General features: G+C 38.6%; 4 protein-coding genes across 11 annotated transcripts; all 4 read right to left on the bottom strand.

Moving 5' to 3' along the window:
* Positions 1-4,376: 4,376 nt before the first annotated feature.
* LOC112176199 lies at positions 4,377-5,989 on the bottom strand. 6 transcript variants are annotated; one of them, XM_040511606.1, is made up of 4 exons: positions 5,890-5,989; positions 5,280-5,381; positions 4,831-5,201; positions 4,377-4,746 (listed from the first exon to the last, which is right to left on the bottom strand). In XM_040511606.1, the coding sequence occupies exons 2-4, from the start codon at positions 5,335-5,337 to the stop codon at positions 4,597-4,599; spliced, it is 579 nt and encodes a 192-aa protein (XP_040367540.1). In that variant the 5' UTR covers positions 5,338-5,381; positions 5,890-5,989; the 3' UTR covers positions 4,377-4,596. The 6 variants fall into 6 exon arrangements, with proteins under 6 accessions (XP_040367540.1, XP_040367544.1, XP_040367543.1 ...); XM_040511610.1 differs by having other exon boundaries at positions 4,831-5,192; XM_040511609.1 differs by having other exon boundaries at positions 4,831-5,192; positions 5,876-5,979.
* Positions 5,990-9,148: 3,159 nt separating this feature from the next.
* LOC112175105 (U-box domain-containing protein 21) lies at positions 9,149-10,802 on the bottom strand. Its single transcript, XM_024312770.2, has one exon. The coding sequence runs from the start codon at positions 10,687-10,689 to the stop codon at positions 9,337-9,339; it is 1,353 nt and encodes a 450-aa protein (XP_024168538.1). The 5' UTR covers positions 10,690-10,802; the 3' UTR covers positions 9,149-9,336.
* A 625-nt stretch (positions 10,803-11,427) lies between these two features.
* On the bottom strand, positions 11,428-16,129 carry LOC112176701 (extra-large guanine nucleotide-binding protein 3). Of its 3 annotated transcripts, none has more exons than XR_005803154.1 (9): positions 14,939-16,129; positions 14,718-14,855; positions 14,530-14,634; positions 14,228-14,416; positions 13,924-14,101; positions 13,226-13,458; positions 12,502-12,671; positions 11,709-12,395; positions 11,428-11,605 (listed from the first exon to the last, which is right to left on the bottom strand). XR_005803154.1 is itself a non-coding variant. In XM_024314750.2 (8 exons), exons 1-8 carry the CDS (start codon positions 15,893-15,895, stop codon positions 11,813-11,815), a joined length of 2,556 nt encoding a protein of 851 aa, XP_024170518.1. In that variant the 5' UTR covers positions 15,896-16,129; the 3' UTR covers positions 11,428-11,812. The 3 variants fall into 3 exon arrangements, 1 of the variants encoding a protein (XP_024170518.1); XR_002927065.2 differs by having other exon boundaries at positions 13,226-13,461; positions 14,939-16,128; XM_024314750.2 differs by having other exon boundaries at positions 11,428-12,395; positions 13,226-13,461.
* A 661-nt stretch (positions 16,130-16,790) lies between these two features.
* Positions 16,791-19,271, bottom strand: LOC112178586 (RNA polymerase II subunit A C-terminal domain phosphatase SSU72). Its single transcript, XM_024316736.2, has 4 exons — positions 18,881-19,271; positions 18,387-18,532; positions 17,234-17,352; positions 16,791-17,155 (listed from the first exon to the last, which is right to left on the bottom strand). Exons 1-4 carry the CDS (start codon positions 19,093-19,095, stop codon positions 17,054-17,056), a joined length of 582 nt encoding a protein of 193 aa, XP_024172504.1. The 5' UTR covers positions 19,096-19,271; the 3' UTR covers positions 16,791-17,053.
* Positions 19,272-19,886: the final 615 nt, after the last annotated feature.

The raw sequence follows: 19,886 nt of genomic DNA, 5'->3' as shown, positions 1-19,886 counted from the left end.
AATGAAGTAGCCATGCACTTATTAGAAGAAGGACAGTGTTGGTTGGGGCTCAATGCCACTAAGTCGAGTCGCTACCAAGAAGTGGACAAAAGTATGTGTTTGATCATGTGGTCTTTTCCTTCAAGGTACGACACTAGCATTTTTCTAAACCATGTTGCAAACACGCATCAATCCATTATCCATCGCTGCTTAATCACTTAATGACTATATTGAAATAAACATCGTGACCAACTGGTGTGACATCTTAAGGGGAACAAGCACATGCTTTCATATTAGCACCTAAAAAAATTGGAAAATGGAATCAAACAGATAGATAGACAAGAAAGTGAGAAACATTTAGACATTTAGTTATGAATATGTTATTTCTCAATTCCACTTAATTGCAGTATTGTACAACAACTCTGGAGAACAAACTATTATTCTAACAATGAATATGTTCATCAAATTGATGAAGTTAAAAAAGAGACTAATCACACAACCTGTTTAAATTCTTTGTTACTATACATTCGCACACCAATTTGATAAAGAGAATCACATAGCTTCGTTAGGTGAGGAGATCCTTGGACTGATGTGGTGATAATTAGGTCACAAAACTTGCTTGCAAGATCAAATTTGGAGTCAAATTGATCAACCTCGCCAACTAAAAAGATGGTAATTAAAAGTCGCAAGATGGCTCGCTTGCTCCTCGAGCACGAGCAGGCGGGGATCTTTATCCAATACCCTGTGATATTTGAACCAATCAATTAGATCCAAAACAATAACATCTTGAATGTGAAAAATTAAATTAAAATAAATAAATAAATAAATAACCTAGCTAGCTGCCTGGTCCATGTATGAAACTCGGTAGCAATATGATAAAGGCGGTGATACTGGTCAGGATGCTTGGGCTTCTTATTATTTGCTGCGCAAACAAACAGCACGGGCACCGTTTTGGCAAGCAATGCTGCATCCCCTGCATCATCGGCATCGGCATCCAAATCCGGCAAATATAAGTTGGATGTGACACTGACAGGGAGGCGTTGCATCTCCTTGATGCCCTTCAAAATTGCTAGTCCCTCCCTCTCGCCATCCTCCCAACGACGCCAACGCGAGAAACACCGCAGCATCTTGAACCCTTCATCAAGGAGCAGGAGTGGTTTCGTTAGAATCCTGGAGATGACGGCAATGCAGCCGAAGCACAATCGGTAAACAGCGAACCATTCGACGGCGAATTTCTCATTCAACTTTGAAGGATGACCTAGCTTTCGTGGGAGAAGAGTAAGCGCTCGGTTGAGGAAGGGGTAGTAATCGGTAATAAGAGATTGCTTTTGGGACCGGCTTTTGAGGGGTTCTTTGAACACAAGTAAGTAGGCCGAAATGCGTCCATGAATCCCTGCTTTACCTGTGGAGAGGTCGGAAATCAGAACGTCGGCTTCGGAGGAGGTCATGGAGCCAAAATCTGGTTTAGGGTTTAGCTTTAGCTTTAGCGCGGGAGAGAAAATGCTTTCAAAAACGGAGTGGGTTTACCCTTCGACAAATGTCATAATAAAATATGTACGTATTGTATTGTATTGGTGGAGATCGAACTCAAAGGGTCGCCGCCGCCGGCTCTTTCGCCGGATTTAACTGCTTCCTAGATTTGTTTGTGTGCAAAATGGCTTTTATGCCACTTTGCACCTCTAATTTGGCACAAATTGACACTTCGCACCTCTAGTTTGGCATAAATTGTCAATTTGTGCCCATTACTTTTTCTTTTTGATAAAATATCCCAACTTAGCCCTTGGTATATTCTTTACTTCCAGTTTTCACTACTTATCTATTCCTAACAGCCAATTTGCTCATTTTCTGTCAAAAATAAATAAAAATAATAGGTGCAAACTGTAAAGTGGCATTTAAGCCTAAGAGTCGCGATAAATTCTCACCGCCAACAGTAAAAACAACCATGTCACCCTTTTCAACACTGTATCCCCAAACAGTCAGACCACAACCATATTAACGATAAGATGCTACTGATAATATCAAATGTAGTCCTTAAGAAGAACACCAAATTAATGGCTCATCAATAAACCTAATCCAAGAGTCTCCATATCTCTTTGCAACCAATCTCAAGAAGAAACTTACCCCCTTCAACACCATGAATCCATGATCCAAAACCGCCAAATCATGTGTAGGAGCTCTTCCCCGTTACCTTGACCACAAAAAGAATACAGAGATCCTATGGAATTGACACCGTAACCAGAGCACCACTATAGTGCTAGGATCGCTAAACCATAATGAAAGCACCAACCACCCATCCGGCAACAACCACCACGCACCGGTGAGGCCAAAAGCACGTGCCGACACGGGGGTGCTGCTGGACGGGAGCAACCGAAGGAAAACTGACAACCCTAAGAGTGTGTTTGGATAAGGGAAAAAAAGGGGGAATTTAAAGAAAAGTCGATATTTCACGATTCCACGACCCAAAGTCCTCTGTTTGGATAGACACTCCATGAAATTTGCAATTGCTGCACGAGAAAAATCGACGGAATTGGAGATGGAGATTCCCGACTTCAATTCCTTCAAATATAGGCGTTATTCTTCAATTCCGTCCAAGCGGGGAGATTTGCTTTTCCATCGTGCCAAAGCCTTCGTGTCTGGCGGTGAAGATCTTATATGAGTTTATATAAAGCTATAATTATATCAAAGTCTTCCAACTCAGAACCGTAAGATAGGAGCTTTGATAAGTACCACAGGAAGAGGAACTGATTGGATAATAGAGGAAGACGAAGACGAAGTGGAGGGTTGCTGTTGGATATAGTCGTGGCCTCCTTATTGGAAAATTGGCTGCACATACAACTTCATTGTCTATCTTCTGAAAATTCATTCTTCTTCTAAAAATTAGATATATCTCCTTCTATATATATATATATATATATATATATATATATATTAAAAGTTGAATAGATGATTTTTGTGATTGATTAAGAATGATTTTTGTGGCTGTGATGCTGGATCTATATTTGATGCGTCAGAATCAAATTCTGTTGGAACATGAATTTCTGTTTCATATCTGTTTGGTGGTTTTTCTGTAAGCTGCTCTTCCTCTCACTGTTTCTTCTTATTTGCATTTGGTTGTGGTTTGGCACCTTTTATGCATGATGTAGCTCTTGATCTTTGAATACAGACAACAATGGTTCTGTTCTGGAGTATGTGTAATATATGCAATGGATTGTTTCGTAAATCCTGAGGTTGAAATTCGTTGTTATTGAACATAACGCGAGGCTTGCCCATGCTGAAGTTAAGGACTCTTACATCCATGTTGTACTTGATTTCTCCATCAGAGAAGCTTCCTTATGTAGTGCTTTATGTCTAAACCAATCAGACGCAGACTTTATTATTTTCTGTCAAATCTGCACCCTGATTTTCACACTAAATATAGATGTCTCAGTAAGGACTAAGGAACAAAACCTCAACTACAGAAAATTGGACAGAAATATATATTTAGTGTACATTATAGATCAAAGGCAAGGCCAAGAGGGATAGAATTATGGTTGGATCTTTGTTTAGAATCTGATCCTAACTTTTACTTGATTATTCCAATAATTTGTTTGAATTTGATTTGAATTCCATTAACAAAAATAAGTCCAAACACTAAAATTCGTAATTCTTGTCATTTTAAAAATTCAACATTATGAAATCCAAACAATAGAATTCTCAATCAATGGAATTTAAATTCAAAAAATCGTAATTCCCATGATTTGAGAATATCTGTGGAAATTGAAACTACTTTATCCAAACACACCCTAAAGTTTTTATGAAAACCAAAGTGGCATTTAAGCACGAATCATATGAGTTTGGACCTTTGTATATGGTGCAGGCGGGATTCTATTTAATTGTGCCTTGTTTTAATGAATTTACTTTGATACCAGAATTCTTAGGGAGATGATTCAGAGCATCAACAACATTAAACACACTTTTTGGTTATTAATAAAAAAAATTTGATTATAAATATCAATAAGTCAGATTACCTAATAAATACTGAGTCACTTGCACCGCCGATGCATAAAAGAATTTTCAAAATTTCTAATATTATACACTTATAATGTTTGAGCTGCTTTGATCGGTCAATCATATAAGACTTGCAAACCGCCAGTGTATAGAAGAATTTTCAAAATTTCCAATATCATACAATTACAATGTTTGAGCTGCTTTGATCAATCCCACGAGCTGTGATCAATCCCATTCTCTCTCTTTTTTTGTGAGCTCTAATCTACCCAATAAACATAATTCACAGAACAGATATGCATTTGCCTTAAATAGAGCCAACTCTTCAGCTCTGTTCTACCAACGGGAAAGAAAATATATGTGTGTGTAATTTATACACAAATTTTACTGATAATACACGGCAACACAGAAAATTATGAACTGCAATTTATAATCAGATACACCATTAATCGAGTTGATCAACAAATAAGACAATTACGCATGTGAATTGAACAGAACAAACATTCATCACCATATAGTTTTGGAATACAGAGTTCTACCTTCAGATGTCAAGTTAACTAAAAACCAAAAGAAACAATAACCAGATCAAACTCCGCTCAATTGAAAAAGCCAACCCCCTCCCTGAAGGCTGCTTTAGCCAAGAACTGTTGCTGCATCTACACACTCATCTGTTCCATCAACTTCTCCTAATTCTTTCAATGAATCTAATATTTCCAACAACTCTGATACATCCATCGGCTTGCTCTCAAATTCCTCCTCCCAGGGCCAATTGAAAAGTGCAGACTGTAGAAGAACCAGTAGAATTGTTAAGAAAGATTCAAGCCAACAAATAACTGTAGATGTAGAAAAAAGGAAGTGAAGACTCACATCAGCTGGATTCTGAGATGCATACTCCCCCTTCAAAGCCTTTTCCTGTAATTCGATACATCTCCTATGATCGTGCTCGTACGCCATAATCTCCAAGATTTCTTCCTTAGTTGGATCAGACCTCTTCACGACATGTTCATCAAAAAAATCATAATCATAGTCAGAATCTTCATCTGCTATATCTTCCTCTGTAACAACCCCTCCTTTCCTTTTGATATTAATTTCATCAATGTCAGAAGGCTGTTGCTTTTGTGATGACTCCTCAGTCATAGCAGGCTTCCCACATTTTGATAAATCACCGTACGCTTTACTCCCACCAAAACCCCCCTTCAAAACATCATCCTTTTCCACAGCAGAAGCTCCTGTGGTAACTGTTACAAGAGTTAGGCCAAACTAACCCCAACAACAATTAATCTCAGAAACAAAAGCATATTGAACTTGAGATGTACCAATAGAGTGATCATTCAGATTTAGATCTTGAATCAAACCACAAACTTCTGATGCCATTCGTGCCTTTTGTAGCGAACTCCCGATTTAATTTGGTACGAACTCTAGAAGGAAAGGAAAAAAACAAAAAATACGTGAGATAGCACAGAAATACCTGTTAACCTAAACCCAACATCGCTGCCCATTAGTTGAATACAGAAAATGCACATTGAGATTTCTAAAACTAACTGAATGCTTATAAACTAGAAAGTGAAGTTTTCCAATGAGAATGCAGTTACCAGTTCAAAGGCTATGAAAAAGAATTACTTGTAAGAACTCAAAATCATTCACCAAATTCTAAATTATTAATTGACAGAATAAAATAATATACTTTGTTTCACTATAAAAAAAATATATATATCAATACTCAAATAATCCAATCAACATAAGACGGAAAAACAATTGAGCTTAAACAATTCTGTAAGAGCTCGACCCGAACACAAAATAGATGAAAATCGAAGACAATGCAGATCAAAATCGAGCATTAGTAATAACAAAAACAAAAAATTGATTATCAATTAGAACAGAATAATTAGGGTTCTGGGGTGGGAGAGGAGACTTATGGTTGGTTACGATTGTCAAAGAATCTGCGTTCGGGAGAGAGAGAGAGAGAGATGGAGGGTTTTCTGGTTGCTGCTTGGCTTCGCTATCAATCAGATAAGTGCAGTTCCACAAATACCCTTGGAAGTCAGTAAAACGCCTTGTTTTGGTGGCCGTATGTTTGGGCTTAGCCCGTAAACCTTTCGTCCCTGTTGGGCCTTCTATACCATAATAAGGCTTTTCTAAATGAGAGATATTTGCACTGTTCTCATAGATTTTTCCCTTCAAAATAATAATAATAATAATGAGAAAAAACGTGCATGAGCACTAGGTTGCCAGAGTTTGTATGACAGATGTTAATTTTAGGGAGAGACAGTTAATCACTTAATCTGCTAGGGAGTTGATAGGTTTTTACCTCGAGAATGTATTACATTGATAAGATTCATCACGTCACGAATTTACTGAAATTTGTGTGTTAGTAAGGTTCATAAATGCAATATGATCATGAAGAATGTTGTTTTCACATCATTTTAATGACTACTACATCATAGTCATTATAAAAAATTGCCTTACTATGGCAATTTTAGTAGGAATGTCACATATAATATTTAGGAATGTTTTTGTATTATTGTAGTAAGAATGTCCGCTAAGTAACATGATCATCAATTCATGCAAGAATCTAAAATAGGGGGAAAAACATTCTTAAATCTGTGAATCGATCTAGCTAAGTGACTATGTGTTCATAAATTCGGGCATGTCCGTGGAGAGGTTGAAAATTATGAACTGCAATGTGGGTTGAAGTTGATCAACAAATATGAATTGCAGGACATACTACATAATTCAACCTCATCCATAATTATCATATTTGTTTATATCGATCTTCACATGGGGTTGAAAATATGAACTGCAATTCAACAAACACATATGATAATTAATTAATTATGCATGTGGATTGAAGAAAATTTAAACAAATGTGGTTGAAAATATGAACTGCAATAAATTCAACCATTATACAAAGTTGATCAACAACTATGATAATTATGCATGTGGATTGAAGAAGACAAACATTCATCACCATAAAGTTTTGGAAAACGGAGTTCTACATTCAAATGTCAAGTTAACTAAAAACCAACAGAACCAATAACCAGATTGAACTCAAAAAAGCTACCACCCTCGTGATGGCTGCTAGCTTTAGCCAAGAATATATTGTCGTTGCATGTACACACTCATATCTTCCATTAACTCGTGTTACTACTTTAATTGAATCTAATAATTCCTCAACCTCTAATTCATCCATCGGTTTGATCTCAAAGTCCTCCCAGGCCCAATCGAAAGGTATAGCATGTAGAAGAACGAGTGGAATTGTTAAGAAAGATTCAAGCCAACAAATAACTGTAGAAATAGACAAAAGGAAGTGAAAACTCATATCAGCTGGATTCTGAGATGCATACTCCCCGTTCAAAGCCTTTTCCTGTAATTCCATACATTTCTTGTGATCGTGCATTTCGTGCTTCTCCGCCATACATATCTCCAAATTTTCTTCATCATTTAAATCTATCCTCTTCACAACATGTTCGTCGGAAAAATCATCATCAGAGTCTTCATCTGCTATATCTTCCTCTGTAACAACCCCTCCTTTCCTTTTGATATTAAAGTCATCAACGACACAAGGCTTTTTTTGTGATGCCTCCTCAGTGATACAAGGCTTCAAACATACACACTTCACCGTGTTTTATGTACCTATGTGGATCTAGACATTACATCAGAATATCATTCTCTTCTAGTCTTCATTTTCGGGGCGTATATCAGGCTGCGATTTTCTTTTACCAAAGAACTTCAAAGAAATCAGTCCTGTCCAAAGTGAGGTCTTCCATTGCAACGGACACGAGATACCTAAAAGTCCAGATTGAAATTGAGAAGTTAATTTTCTTAGGAAAGTCTCAGCTTTGGAATTTTTAGTATGCATACGAATGCCTGTTTGAAATTTTGTTTACTATATGAATTCTATTTGCTCGTGAAGTCGTGATTCGTGGAGTATGAGAATGATTTGGTATGAATTACAGGTCGCATTGACCCATCTGAACACTGGAGGGTGGGTGCTTAATATATTGGCCTGAGTTTGCGTGAATTGCGTTTGCATTGACCTATGAAACCCACGCTTTAATTTCATGACTAAATTGCATTTGGTCTGTGAAATGAGTGATAAAATCAGCTGCTACTATTCTTTCTACTGTTCTTCAAAAACTGCAACAAAGTCCACATTTGATTGTGTTCTTGATACTCGGGGACTGGATAATATGTCTTAGCATCAATGCTTGCCTTTTCTTAACCATGTAGCCAACCCAAGTTTTAGCTTTTGTTTTGTACGACTATATGGCCACAGTTGGAAGTTGGAACAAGGCTGCTCTCCTACTCCTTTCCAAATTCCCACTTGGAGGAATTTGAAAAGATAGAAAAGAAGAACACATTTCAAATGTTCAATGCATTGACAGCGTGCCCCCCTCCTGTATACACACAAACATATATACGTCTTCAGGCATCGATAAAATCATTAAAAAAAAAAAATTCAACAATTTTGAGTGCCGTTGCTTAGAGCAAATTTAAAAATCTATTGTGAAATTATGGTGCAAGGCAATTTGAACAAAAAGTAGTCTTGTCATGATTTAGCACTCGTGGTATGTCATTGTGGCACTCATGGCATATTATGGCATATCAATACTCATCAACACATTTTTTATTAAAATTCTCCCATATGTCATATTCAAAGACATGACGTGGACATGTACATCGTTAAAATTTTACACTTTTGTAAATTTAGACAGCCACAAAATAGTTTTCAATAATCAAATTGATTATCTTTTTGTATGTTTTATCTGATAGATGTGAGATCCCAACAATATATATGTATATTCCCAACTTCTCTTAATCCTAAAGAAAACTATGCAGTTCCAATATTCCTACCTCATCTTTTGGTAGGGCAGCATCTATGGAAATGAAGTAGCCATGTACTTATTAGAAGAAGAACAGTGTTGGTTGGGGCTCAATGCCACTAAGTCGAGTCGCTACCAAGAAGTGGACAAAAGTATGTGTTTGATCATGTGGTTTTTTCCTTCAAGGTACGACACTTGGATTTTTCTATACCATGTTGCAAACACCCATCAATCCATCGCAGCTTAATGACTAAATTGAAATAAACACCGTGACCAACTGGTGTGACATCTTAAGGGGAACAAGCACATGCTTTCATATTAGTACCTAAAAAAATTGGAAAATGGAACCAAACAGACAGATAGACAAGAAAGTGAGAAACATTTAGTAATGAATATGTTATTTCTCAATTCCACTTAATTGCAGTATTGTACAACAACTCTGGAGAACAAACTATTATTCTAACAATGAATATGTTCATCAAATTGATGAAGTTAAAATGAAGTATCTATTAGTAGAAAGAATATAATTTATCGTTTGAAAAGTTTAATCTCAGAATGACCTTTTAATACTCTTGAAATCTACAGACTCGATGCATTCCAATCCAGCTCTGTAAGGATTCAACAGCTTCAAAAGCTCAGTTGGTTTGTCCTTAGTGTCATATTCACCGGCGCAACGGACCTGTAAAACCACCAAGAGCTTCTGAAATGCACCAACTTGAAGAGCCTCAACAAGTACTCTCTCTTCTTGCCTAGTTGCATTCTTACACAGCTTCCAAACAGCAGAGATCGAATACTCGGTCGCCATATCTGACACCCGCAAAATCTTCTTCACCAAAACTGGTATAGTCAGCGCATTAGCATAGGCCTGTTCCCTCCCTTCTTTGCAATCACAAAGACAATCCAAAACATACAAAGCCCTCTCCGTTACGCCTTTTTCCGAGTCGAGAAGGGTCTCTAACAATAGGGAAACCAAACCCATCTCCAAGAATGCTGATCTCAACTTCTCACTGAATGAAACCAAGTAGAAGACTACTGTTAAAGAAGACTTGGTAATCGTCATGGAACTTTTCTCCTTGATGAACCCGAAAAGTATCTTATTGACTCCTTCAATCTCTGCCAATGCTTCAACCGCATGTTTGTTCTGATCATTGCTATTAGAAAGAAGCTCTTTCAATGCTAGAATTGAGTTTTGCTTCACCAAAAGATCTCCATCAACCTTGAGGAACCAAACCAGGCAATCCAAAGAAGCATGAGATCCCAAGTACTTTTGGGTTTCTTCATCTAATGACGGAAACATCATCCAACTCAGAGCTGACAAAATTTCTTCACACACTCTAGCATTTTTCTTTATTCCATCACTTGCAAAAGCATCAAAAGCAGAAGCAAGAACAGAGGCCGCTCCATTCTCCACGATGCACCGCTTGTTTCGGTCGCCCTCAGCCGCCCATTTCTTGATTATCTGCACGCACTCTAAGCAACCATTTTGATCGACGCGTCTCGCTGAGGCTGTGATGCTAAACAGAATCTCAGAGACCTCAACTGCCATGATGGGAATTCTAGGAGTTGGGACACGCTGAATGCCGTAGCGTTGGTTTTGAGCGCTCCAATCTTGAATCATTGTTCGGAGAGTGTGGTTGGGAATCATATCAAAGTTCCTCAGCACCTGATTGGTCACCGGGCAATTGAAGTTGCCGGCTTCTAGCCAAGTGTCAATGCTCTGCCGATCATAAGTTATCCCTGAGGACAATGTGACCGGATCCTTCATCAAGTCGAGCGATATTGGGCAGAGGAAATGCTTTGGGATCACGAGTTGATCCATGTCGAGGTTGCCAGGTGAAGGCTTCTTTTTCGCAGCGGCGGCACGGTGGCCGGTGCTGCTCCTTCTTCTCCAACCCAAAACCATTAGTGCTACTAGAAGTAGTAGTTGTTGTAGTAGTAGTATAAATTTGAGATATTGAAAGCTAAAGAAAGAAGCTTGTGAGTTTGTGTTTGTGAAAAATAGAAGGGATGTGAAGGGGTTTATGTACTTGCTACAAGTTTTGAGGATTTTCACACGCCGCCGCGTTCAAAGTTGAAGTTGAGACCGTGTACATACAGAGGAATTTGAATGACAGGGAAGGGTTTTCGTATGAAATAGTATTATTTGAATGTTGACCGTTGAAGGTTTGAAAGCTTAAACTCTCCAACCGTCAAAGAGGAAATGGTAAAAGTAGAGACTAATACGTTTATGAGTAAACGAATTAAGTTATCCAAATATGATCATACATGAGCTGGTTAAGGTATGAGTGAGGTTGTGACGCGTTGACCAAGATTATTATGATTCTCTCTGAAATTTAGAGGTGATGAACAAGACCGATACCACCAGCTAGCTGCTTCTATCTTATTTTATTCTTTCTTGTATAACTGGAGAAAAGAAGTCGCCTTGGGTTTGTAAGAACAAGTCCTGGTCTTCTTTTACATCAAGCTTAGCTATCTCTGCCTTCTTAATTGGTTTTGAATTTGAGTGATTCTTTTGTGTTTTTGGGGTAAAGGAGTAGTGAGTAACATATACGATAATTACAGATATAATTACATAATGAGTGACAACAAACCCGCAAACATATGCTGCATCAAAACCGGGTTGATTGGAATGAACCAAATATTCTGTAAGAATCCTTAATAGATATGCTTTTATTCACATATGAAGTACTGTACAGAAAAAATCTCCAGTCAAAATGAGCTTATTTTTACAAGCCAATATTCATCTCATGTATCTAATCAGCCAGAATGGCAAATAAGCTTGAAAAGAAATCCGGCGTAACCTATGAAACAAATCCAGCCTACAAAAAACAGAGGAAGAAATAAGCAAATCCACGTGTAACCAGAAAAATAAAATAAATAAATAAACAATTTCCAGTGTAATTGATCACTTCGCTTCTCTACCTTCTACAAGCGGTAATAGCACGAATGATAAAACTCAGTCTCATGACGGCTTCAATCCTTCACTTGACAATGATGACTTGCCAGAGCTAAATACAACAGTGGTTTTATTCTTGCCTGAGATATGGAGAAGAACTCATTTCTGTACTGAAATAGGAGTCATCCCCATTTATTCCAAAGAAATTATCATCCTTTTCTTCATCCCACTTGAGGACCTCCCTTATGTACTTGAATGCCACATCAACCGAGTTACCATCTCTAGCTCGGGTTTGCACTACAAATAACTTTTGACCGCTTAAGGATAAATAGAGCTCTTTGAATTTCACTGCCACATAGTAATATGCTTGCTGAGCTAGAGCCTGACTATTATTGTGCGGCTTAACAGGGTTGAAGTCATTGAACCACTCACAAGCTGATAATGGAACCTGGCCTATCTTGTCTTCAAATGCATCATATTTGTTCAGCACAAGAACAAATGGAGTGTTACTAAAACAAGGGTGCCTCACCAAACTCTCGAACAAATCTCTGCTTGCCAGCAATTTATTATGAAGACGCCCATTACCAAGGGCCCACATTTGATCATAGTCACTCAAAGCAACACAAAAAATCACTGCCCTCACGTCTTCAAACATTGCAAGCCATTTGCACCCCTCATTTAGTCCCTTAGAACTGAGACAAATTAGTTGGTACCTGAGACAAGAAAACCCAGTGAGGAACATATTCATGATTCCAGGAGAAGCAAAAAGAAGCTAAGACAGAAAGCACTCGATTAGGGCTGAAAGAATAAAGGTTTTACTTGGTTAACGGAAGGGGGCATTCATAGTTTTCGTTGTATAGCTCAGACATGGAGCTTCTATCATCAAATGAAAATTCTAGAGAGGTAAGGCCATTGCTTTGAGTAACTCCTTCAGCATATAAAATGTCCTTCTCGGTTGGCTCATACTCATTACTTGATATTTCTATAGCCTGTTCAAATGAAACACCAAATATCTATGAGGTTAACAATTGATGATTTGAAATGTGATCCACCTTGCTGGAATCCATCTATCTATTAAGGAAACCACAAATACGCCACATAATATCAACTAGATAAGTAAATCGCCAAAGATCATTAACTAAATTTGAAAATATGCCATTAGAGGAATGCTACCAATTCAGTGATTAACAAAACTCATATTCCAAACAAAGTGTTGAGAAAGATATGAAATTCCATAATCCAGTCGACTATCTGTTTTGGTCAGAAAGTAAAGTAGGACTCATTATTCTCTGCATAATGAAATATATGGGCTTCATTACAAAATGTCAAAACAAAACAAGAAAGACAATAAAAGTTTATGCAGGCTTGTCCATTTCAGTCCGGACAAATCACTGCTGATGGACCTTTGCTAGTGATGGATATTTGATGAATCAAGATAAATAAGCATACCGCAGATGTAACCATATTGATGGACAAAATAAACGACAAAATCTGAATGAAGTAGGAGTTCAAAGATGTGGGGCCAAAACAAGAAATAACTAACCCGATCTAAGAAATACTTGGCAACTTCTGGAAGACAATGTAATTCCTCCCTTCTTTTGTATGTTTCCTGGATGGCAGAATCTTTCCATACTTCATCTACAATAGGAGCATACTCACGTGTAGCAGCAGGGAAGAATGCATCCAAGTCTCCGGTTGCCATGATATCCAGCAACCAGTCAGAAAAGTGCTTGAATCTTTGGTTGATAGAATAGATGCATTGCTTACTTCCATCGACTACTGTTTCAAATAAATTCAGTTCACAGTCAACCATTGCTCTAAGGGTCATTCATGCCTACAAGCAGAAAACCAAATAAGAAAATCTTGCACATTTCTAACAATTGTAAACATGTTTCCTCTACAATCTTCAAAAAAACATATGTACTATTCAGCATCAGCGTGGAAATTATTCTATCCCTATTAAGAGCCACCAAAATCCATGTGGTATGTAGATACTGAATGAAGGCAAACAAATAAACCAAATGTTACATTTGGGTTTCAAAGCCTTTCCCAAATGGCAAAGATCAAATTCATGGCCAAGTATAAATTCATACCCATTCAACTACAATGTATCTAGAGTCAAGAGACGATATTGCAAAGATGGACCTAACAAACAGCTACCTTCCTATGTTTCAACTTACTAAGAGTGTTGCCATCAGAAAAAGAACAAAATGATAGTCATGTAATTAAAATAATATAGACCTGATGGCGTCTCGTCAGTGGCCAAGGAATCAGAAGTATTCTGCAATGAAGCTTCCTCTTCAAAACGTTCTCGGCCCTCAAGTAATATACTTAAGTACTTGTACATATTGCTTTGAATCATGAGCTTCATGTTCTGCACCTCCTCGGGAGTGAACTCGTTCCCATATAAGAACTTGGCCTAGTTCACAGAAAAAACGAACGATAAACTAAGCATTTCTAAAATGTCAAACAATTTAAACAACATTACACTGGTTAAGTCAATGCAAAGAAATACTGGAGCAAAAGTAGCAAAATGTAAACTCACCTGCTTGAAGATGGTGCTAGTTCCAGATCCCTCCAGACCAAATAACAAAAGTTTTTGAACTCTTGCCTGATCCAAGTATTCAGGGATGGACCTACTTGAAGGTTGTGTCATAGGATCTTCTCTTGCCCCATTTTGATTACGAGATGGTACAGGCAATGAGAATAATGAACACATGAAACGGGTGGTTGCCTGCCTGACAAAAACCAAACTGCAATTGTATAAAAATTCGACTCAAACTCATTTGTCTAAATTTAAACTCCCACAAAACAACAAGATTCCAATATTCACTGGTACGAGAGAACCTTTCCCCATATGTTTCCTTTAATGTTATTCTGCCCTTCCTCCTCATATGTACCATCTTCATACACCCAGAAATGAGTATCTGGAGGGCACTGCACATTGGCCAGCTGCAATGCAAGAATTAATAAGCTCAGACGACTAACAAATAAGTTCATTCAACAGCGAGCTTTTGGTTAATGATTTTGCATACCTTGAGCACCCTAAGCTCAATCTTTGTGATCTCTCTGCCATTCATGAAGACATTAGTGTTCCCATTGCTGGCATCAGCCCGAAGCTTACCCCCAACATTCAGTTTAGGAGTAATGATACAATCAGGCTTCTCTCCCTCCTGAAATCAAATACACAAACACAACTAAACACAAATCCACAAAAGAAGAAGAACGATAAACACAACAAATGCTCGTCCATTACCTTTCCCCAGAGGCCTGAATCCTTATCGTACCAGTACCTCCCAGGCTTCAACTTCTGAGGAGGTACTTCACATCCCAAAATCTCACCCAGCTCTTCTTCCCTCAACTCCCTCCCATTCACAACCAACTGCTGTGGCCGGAGCTGATTGGCCGGACACTCCTTCTCGGCCCTCATTATCTGCCCAATCTCCAAAGGACTACAAACCCTAGAAAGAAGCTTTGAACACTTGCCCAAACTAGGCCTCTTGGACTCATCTATAGGCTGCCCAATGCAGCTCACACATTTTCGCCCCTCCGGCATTGATCCCATAGCTTTAAGCAAACAGTTGCTACAGTACTTTGAGTCGCACACCAAGCACCACTCCCTCTCCTTCAATCTGTTCCCTTTTCCACACCTGCTGCAAATCCCTCTCTTACTCGCTACCTTCAGCGGCGAGGCCCAAGCAACCGGCGATCCCACCGGCTCCGATTGCGGCGACGAGGACCGGTCGCCGTCGTCTTCCGTCTCCGATTCTCTCGGCGTGTTGAAAGTCACGACCGCCGCTCTCTTTCCTCCTCCTCCGGCGTCGTCCTCGACCGGTTTCGGCTCCGAGTTCGAGTCCTGAGCTGAAAATTCAGAGCTGAAACCTACCGAAAACGACGTCGAAGTCTGCGTTTCGTTTGCGGCGTCGCCGTTCCTGATCCGGCTGAACCGAGAGGCGTCCCGATCGACCGGCTCGGCCACCGGAATCGAAGAAAGCTCCGAACCCGAACCCGAAGCTCCGGACGCAGCGTTGTGAAGCGAGTCGATGTCGACTGGATCAACCTTGGGGACTTCGTAGGGCAGCGGAGGGCCTTCGTACTCAACTGCGATGGAGTAGTCGAGATGGTCGTCGTCCGGAAACGGCACGCCGGAAGGCAGCATCTTTCTGAGTAGCTCCTGCCAGCTTTTCTCGTCCTCGGGTTCCGGAGCCGCCATGGCGCGGCCGTTAGAGGACCCGCTAGAAAACCGGAAATGGAAGAGAGAAAGATTGTAACTGACAAAATAGGGAAGAGAGAGAGTGAATGTGTGGGGAGTGATTGATTTGGGTTGAGATTTGATGTCAACGATGGGTAAGTTGAGAGTGAAGATTTGAAGTTTGGGGGCTTCCAAATGGAATAGAAGAGAGCTTTGCCAGTTCAGAGTTCAGACTTGTATGTATATAGGGACCAATCCACTCAAGTTTATTAATTTTTTGCTGCGCCAAATGACGCTGCATCAAGTTAAGCACGTGACGAATGAGCCTTCGCTAGTCGCTACTCTTTCTCTCCCCGTCTCCCGCCTTCATTTTTTTTACGTTGGCTACCAATGCGGTTACAAGACGGTTAGCTCGCGTCTCCGGAGTTCCAATAGTACTGATGTTTATATAGTTGCTCACGTCTTCGGAATTTCAATAAAACTAAAATTTATACATTTATTCGCGTCTTTAGAATAATGTTTATATAATTACTCGTGTCACCGGAATTTCAACAATCTAAAATATTTTAAAATTTACTCGCATCTTCAGAGTTTTAAAACACTCATGTGTTACTTATAAAATTATAAAATTACCCGTATCACCGGAATTTCAGTACTCTAAAACATTCTAAAATTTACTCACGTCTTTAGAGTTTCAATAATTCATAACATTATAAAACACATGAGTGTTTTTTAAATAACGTATAATAATGCTTATACAGTTACTCGTGTCACCAGAGTTTGAATAATTCATAACGTTGTAAAACTTGCTACCATTTCTAGAGTGTTAATAATTCATTACAGTATAAAACCCATTACATTATAAAACCCTCGTGTTACTTAAGTAGTGTATGATATTAGAAAAAGGTAGCTGACAAGTTCTAACTTTTGCAGCGGTCATTGATAACTTCAGAGCGCAAAATTCTAAGTACAGCTCATAATTCATCATTGCAACATTAAGAATTGAGGATGGTAGTAGAAATGGAGGATACCACAAGCAAAATTGATGCTAGATTTGTATTGAAATTGGAGTCTTATGCAAGAATGTCACAAAAAGGGAGAGCAACTAGTGGTTAATCGAATGGATTATCAGCAACAATTGAATGGGTTATTGATATTTGTTTCCTGACACCACAGTTTTCAGTAATATGAGATGCTATACAGTAACTTCCGCCGATGCTGTTTCTCAAAAGCAGTCAGAATGTCATCGATTGAATCCTCCCATGACTCGGTCGCATCAATCTAGGCCAAAAAAAAGGATCAATCAGTGTCTTACAATGTAGAATTAATGGCCAATTAGAGCATTATTCAAATACAGACCTCTTGGCAAAGATCTAAAGCAAGACGAGCTCCCACAGCTGCTTCCTCGTGGTTATCTTTTACTTCCAAGTTGATTATCAATACACACTTCTTAAGCACATGATCCCGATTGTGAAGATCTATACATTGCAGGACAGAGGTTAGACAAACCAACACAGAGGGAGTCTTCAAGTTACAGATTCATTTATAGTCCATGTATTTTCATAGATATGTAAACTGGACAAAAACAAATGGTTCAGCAAGCTTCAAAGCTTGTATGACTTGGATTAGTAAGTGCTTATGATTCTTTTCTGAATACAAAAAATACATGCAGGCGAATAAAGTTAAAAGTCCCCAATTAACATACAGATAACTCTAGAAAATCCAAACTTTGGATAAATTTAATTAAAAGACTTCAAAGGTAAATAGATTTGTGATTTTGTCAGATGTGGAGAAATCAGAGAAATCTAACCAAAACCCTGTTTCATTATGTTGCTAATTTCCATCTTTTAAGCATAAGACGAGACCCTCAATAGCCATGGTATTCTCTTGGAAACTATCTGCAAGTCTAAAGCATGTAATCAAACCAGCACATATCAAGTTTCTAACCTACTGTCTAGCTATAGCTTTAAAACTGTACTAAAAAGTTGAAAACTTTCATCTTCACAGAAATTAATCCTCTAGAGCTCTAAGAAAAACCTTTCATCATTCAAAAAGGAAGATTGTTATGAAACAATGTCTAAAGATTTAAACTTTTCCCTCTTTTAAGATTCAAAACCAGCAGACTTGTTTTATGCGAATTGAATCATTAGACACCAAGTTTCTAATTTCCTTACAATTCACCCTTGGCCAACAAATTTGGAAGATGGCTCATGTCCTGTTTATGTTTATTTTACCATTTCTAATAATACTGAAGCTAACTTAAAAGCTTCAGTTAGATTCCTCCTCCATACAATATAGCAAAATCTGCATCTAAGACACATTATTATGGAATTGAGAACAAGTGAACAACTCTACCAGCAATTCATGTTCCAACAGTGCAGTACAAGCAGATTGCCAATAAAGAAATGATAACAACAAAACAAGCAAGCACTCAATTATTTGATTTGGGATTACCATACCATTCAAATCCATATGATGCAATCCATAAATATGATAAGGGAGCATTACCAACCTTCAACAACCATATCAAAAACCTTTTCTTCAAAAGTAAATACCACGTCAAAGAAACCATCAGCAGCATTGTCTTGCCACCGCTGAGGTGCCAGTTTAACTGCCGCGTTTCTCTTAAGCATAGGCAAAATGCCATTCCGCTTGTACCTGTATTCTTATCGTCAAGGATTAACTTCACTTTAAAAGAAAATACAATGCAGAGTACACACACAAATGCACAATCCAATCCCACATTCTACAAAACAGAAGCATTGCACTCATACTATCAACAAGCATTGACTATTCTATACTCTCCAATACACACATCAACAGATAACAGCAGATAGTCAATTTGAAAATTGCAAACAGAATGAAGTATTGAGCCTAAAATCTTAGTCACCTACTAGTGCAGCATAACATCCTTAACTTGATAATCATAAATTTCACAATTGGTTAAACTAAAGCCAAAACCTTTGGAAAACCACGAAATTAAAGCTCAAGTTTAGATGAGGATACAATTCTGGGTCTTTTCGTCTGAGCTCGTCTAACATCTGCTTGTAAGGAGTTCCAAACTCGTAAACGTTGGGTTCTCTGAGGGAAGGTCCAGGGAGCTTAACGTGGGATCCAGTGCCGTACGACGAGACATCGAAGCCTTGACGCTTGAGGAGCGCGTGAGCCTCCATGCTCCGGTTCTGGTTGGACGAGCACACCATGGCGTACCGGAACTTCATGGTATCGGATGCTCAACGACGACGTTCGGGCTTTGGAGGACGCTGAGGTTTAGGCACGGGTTTGGTCGGCTTTGTTTTGTTTTTAAGAAAACCCCAATCTGCTTTGGTGAAATTATGTATAAAACCTCCCTTAACAAGTTTGAATTTCAATTCCGACCCTCTGGCTATTTCTTAATACAATTGTAGAGCCTCATAAAAAATAAAAAATATCCTTTGGAAGGCAGATCACTTTCGGCCAAATTAGTTCTTTGTGCCGCCCATGACCATTGTTTCATTTATGTTGATCAATGTTAGCATCGAAAAATATAAAAAAAAAAAAAAAAAAAAATCTAGAATATATGAGATTAACCATCAAAACTGTTGTAGAGAAACTGAATTTGAGAGGAATTTGCTGTGTATTCTCATTGATAATAAGGGCCTCTTTATATAGAGGATTACAATGCATAGAATCTCAATCATACAAGGAAAGTAATTCTACATTGATTAGGATTCTAGATCCTTCTAATTAAATCTTATTACCACTAGGTCAAGTAACCTAGAGTTTGGGCTAAACACAAATTAGCTTTTCCTTGAACACTCCCCCTTGTGTTGCCCAAACACGGTGCTTCTCTCGTTGCCTCGTTAAAAACCTTGCTGAGTAACAAAAACCCAGTGGGACAAAAATAACCTCGGTCGAAGGGGAAAAAGAGCACAACACACCCTTCACGATTCGAGACGAACATGTAGACATCTCCCCCTGATGTCTGCACCTCCCCCTGATGACTACGATCATGGGAGTTCAGATAATTTCC

The sequence above is a fragment of the Rosa chinensis genome, chromosome 7 (genome assembly GCF_002994745.2).
Source record: "Rosa chinensis cultivar Old Blush chromosome 7, RchiOBHm-V2, whole genome shotgun sequence".
Lineage (NCBI taxonomy): Eukaryota > Viridiplantae > Streptophyta > Magnoliopsida > Rosales > Rosaceae > Rosa > Rosa chinensis.
The sequence above is the reverse complement of the archived record's forward strand: the minus strand, read 5'-3'. Positions and strand labels throughout refer to the sequence as shown.

What these genes read in the sequence shown, in the direction of transcription:
- LOC112176199 (XM_040511606.1), bottom strand. Translation starts at nt 5,337, where the DNA reads ATGGCATCAGAAGTTTGTGGTTTGATTCAAGATCTAAATCTGAATGAT. An exon ending in TCTGAATGATCACTCTATTG is followed by an intron (nt 5,202 to 5,279) that starts GTACATCTCAAG and finishes CTCTTGTAACAG; the next exon opens with TTACCACAGGAGCTTCTGCT. An exon ending in CATCTCAGAATCCAGCTGAT is followed by an intron (nt 4,747 to 4,830) that starts GTGAGTCTTCAC and finishes GTTCTTCTACAG; the next exon opens with TCTGCACTTTTCAATTGGCC.
- LOC112175105 (XM_024312770.2), bottom strand. Translation starts at nt 10,689, where the DNA reads ATGGTTTTGGGTTGGAGAAGAAGGAGCAGCACCGGCCACCGTGCCGCC.
- LOC112176701 (XM_024314750.2), bottom strand. Translation starts at nt 15,895, where the DNA reads ATGGCGGCTCCGGAACCCGAGGACGAGAAAAGCTGGCAGGAGCTACTC. An exon ending in CCAAGTATTTCTTAGATCGG is followed by an intron (nt 12,672 to 13,225) that starts GTTAGTTATTTC and finishes TCATTTGAACAG; the next exon opens with GCTATAGAAATATCAAGTAA. An exon ending in TGCCCCCTTCCGTTAACCAA is followed by an intron (nt 12,396 to 12,501) that starts GTAAAACCTTTA and finishes TTCTTGTCTCAG; the next exon opens with GTACCAACTAATTTGTCTCA.
- LOC112178586 (XM_024316736.2), bottom strand. Translation starts at nt 19,095, where the DNA reads ATGAAGTTCCGGTACGCCATGGTGTGCTCGTCCAACCAGAACCGGAGC. An exon ending in AGACGAAAAGACCCAGAATT is followed by an intron (nt 18,533 to 18,880) that starts GTATCCTCATCT and finishes ATAAGAATACAG; the next exon opens with GTACAAGCGGAATGGCATTT. An exon ending in CTTTAGATCTTTGCCAAGAG is followed by an intron (nt 17,156 to 17,233) that starts GTCTGTATTTGA and finishes TTTTTGGCCTAG; the next exon opens with ATTGATGCGACCGAGTCATG.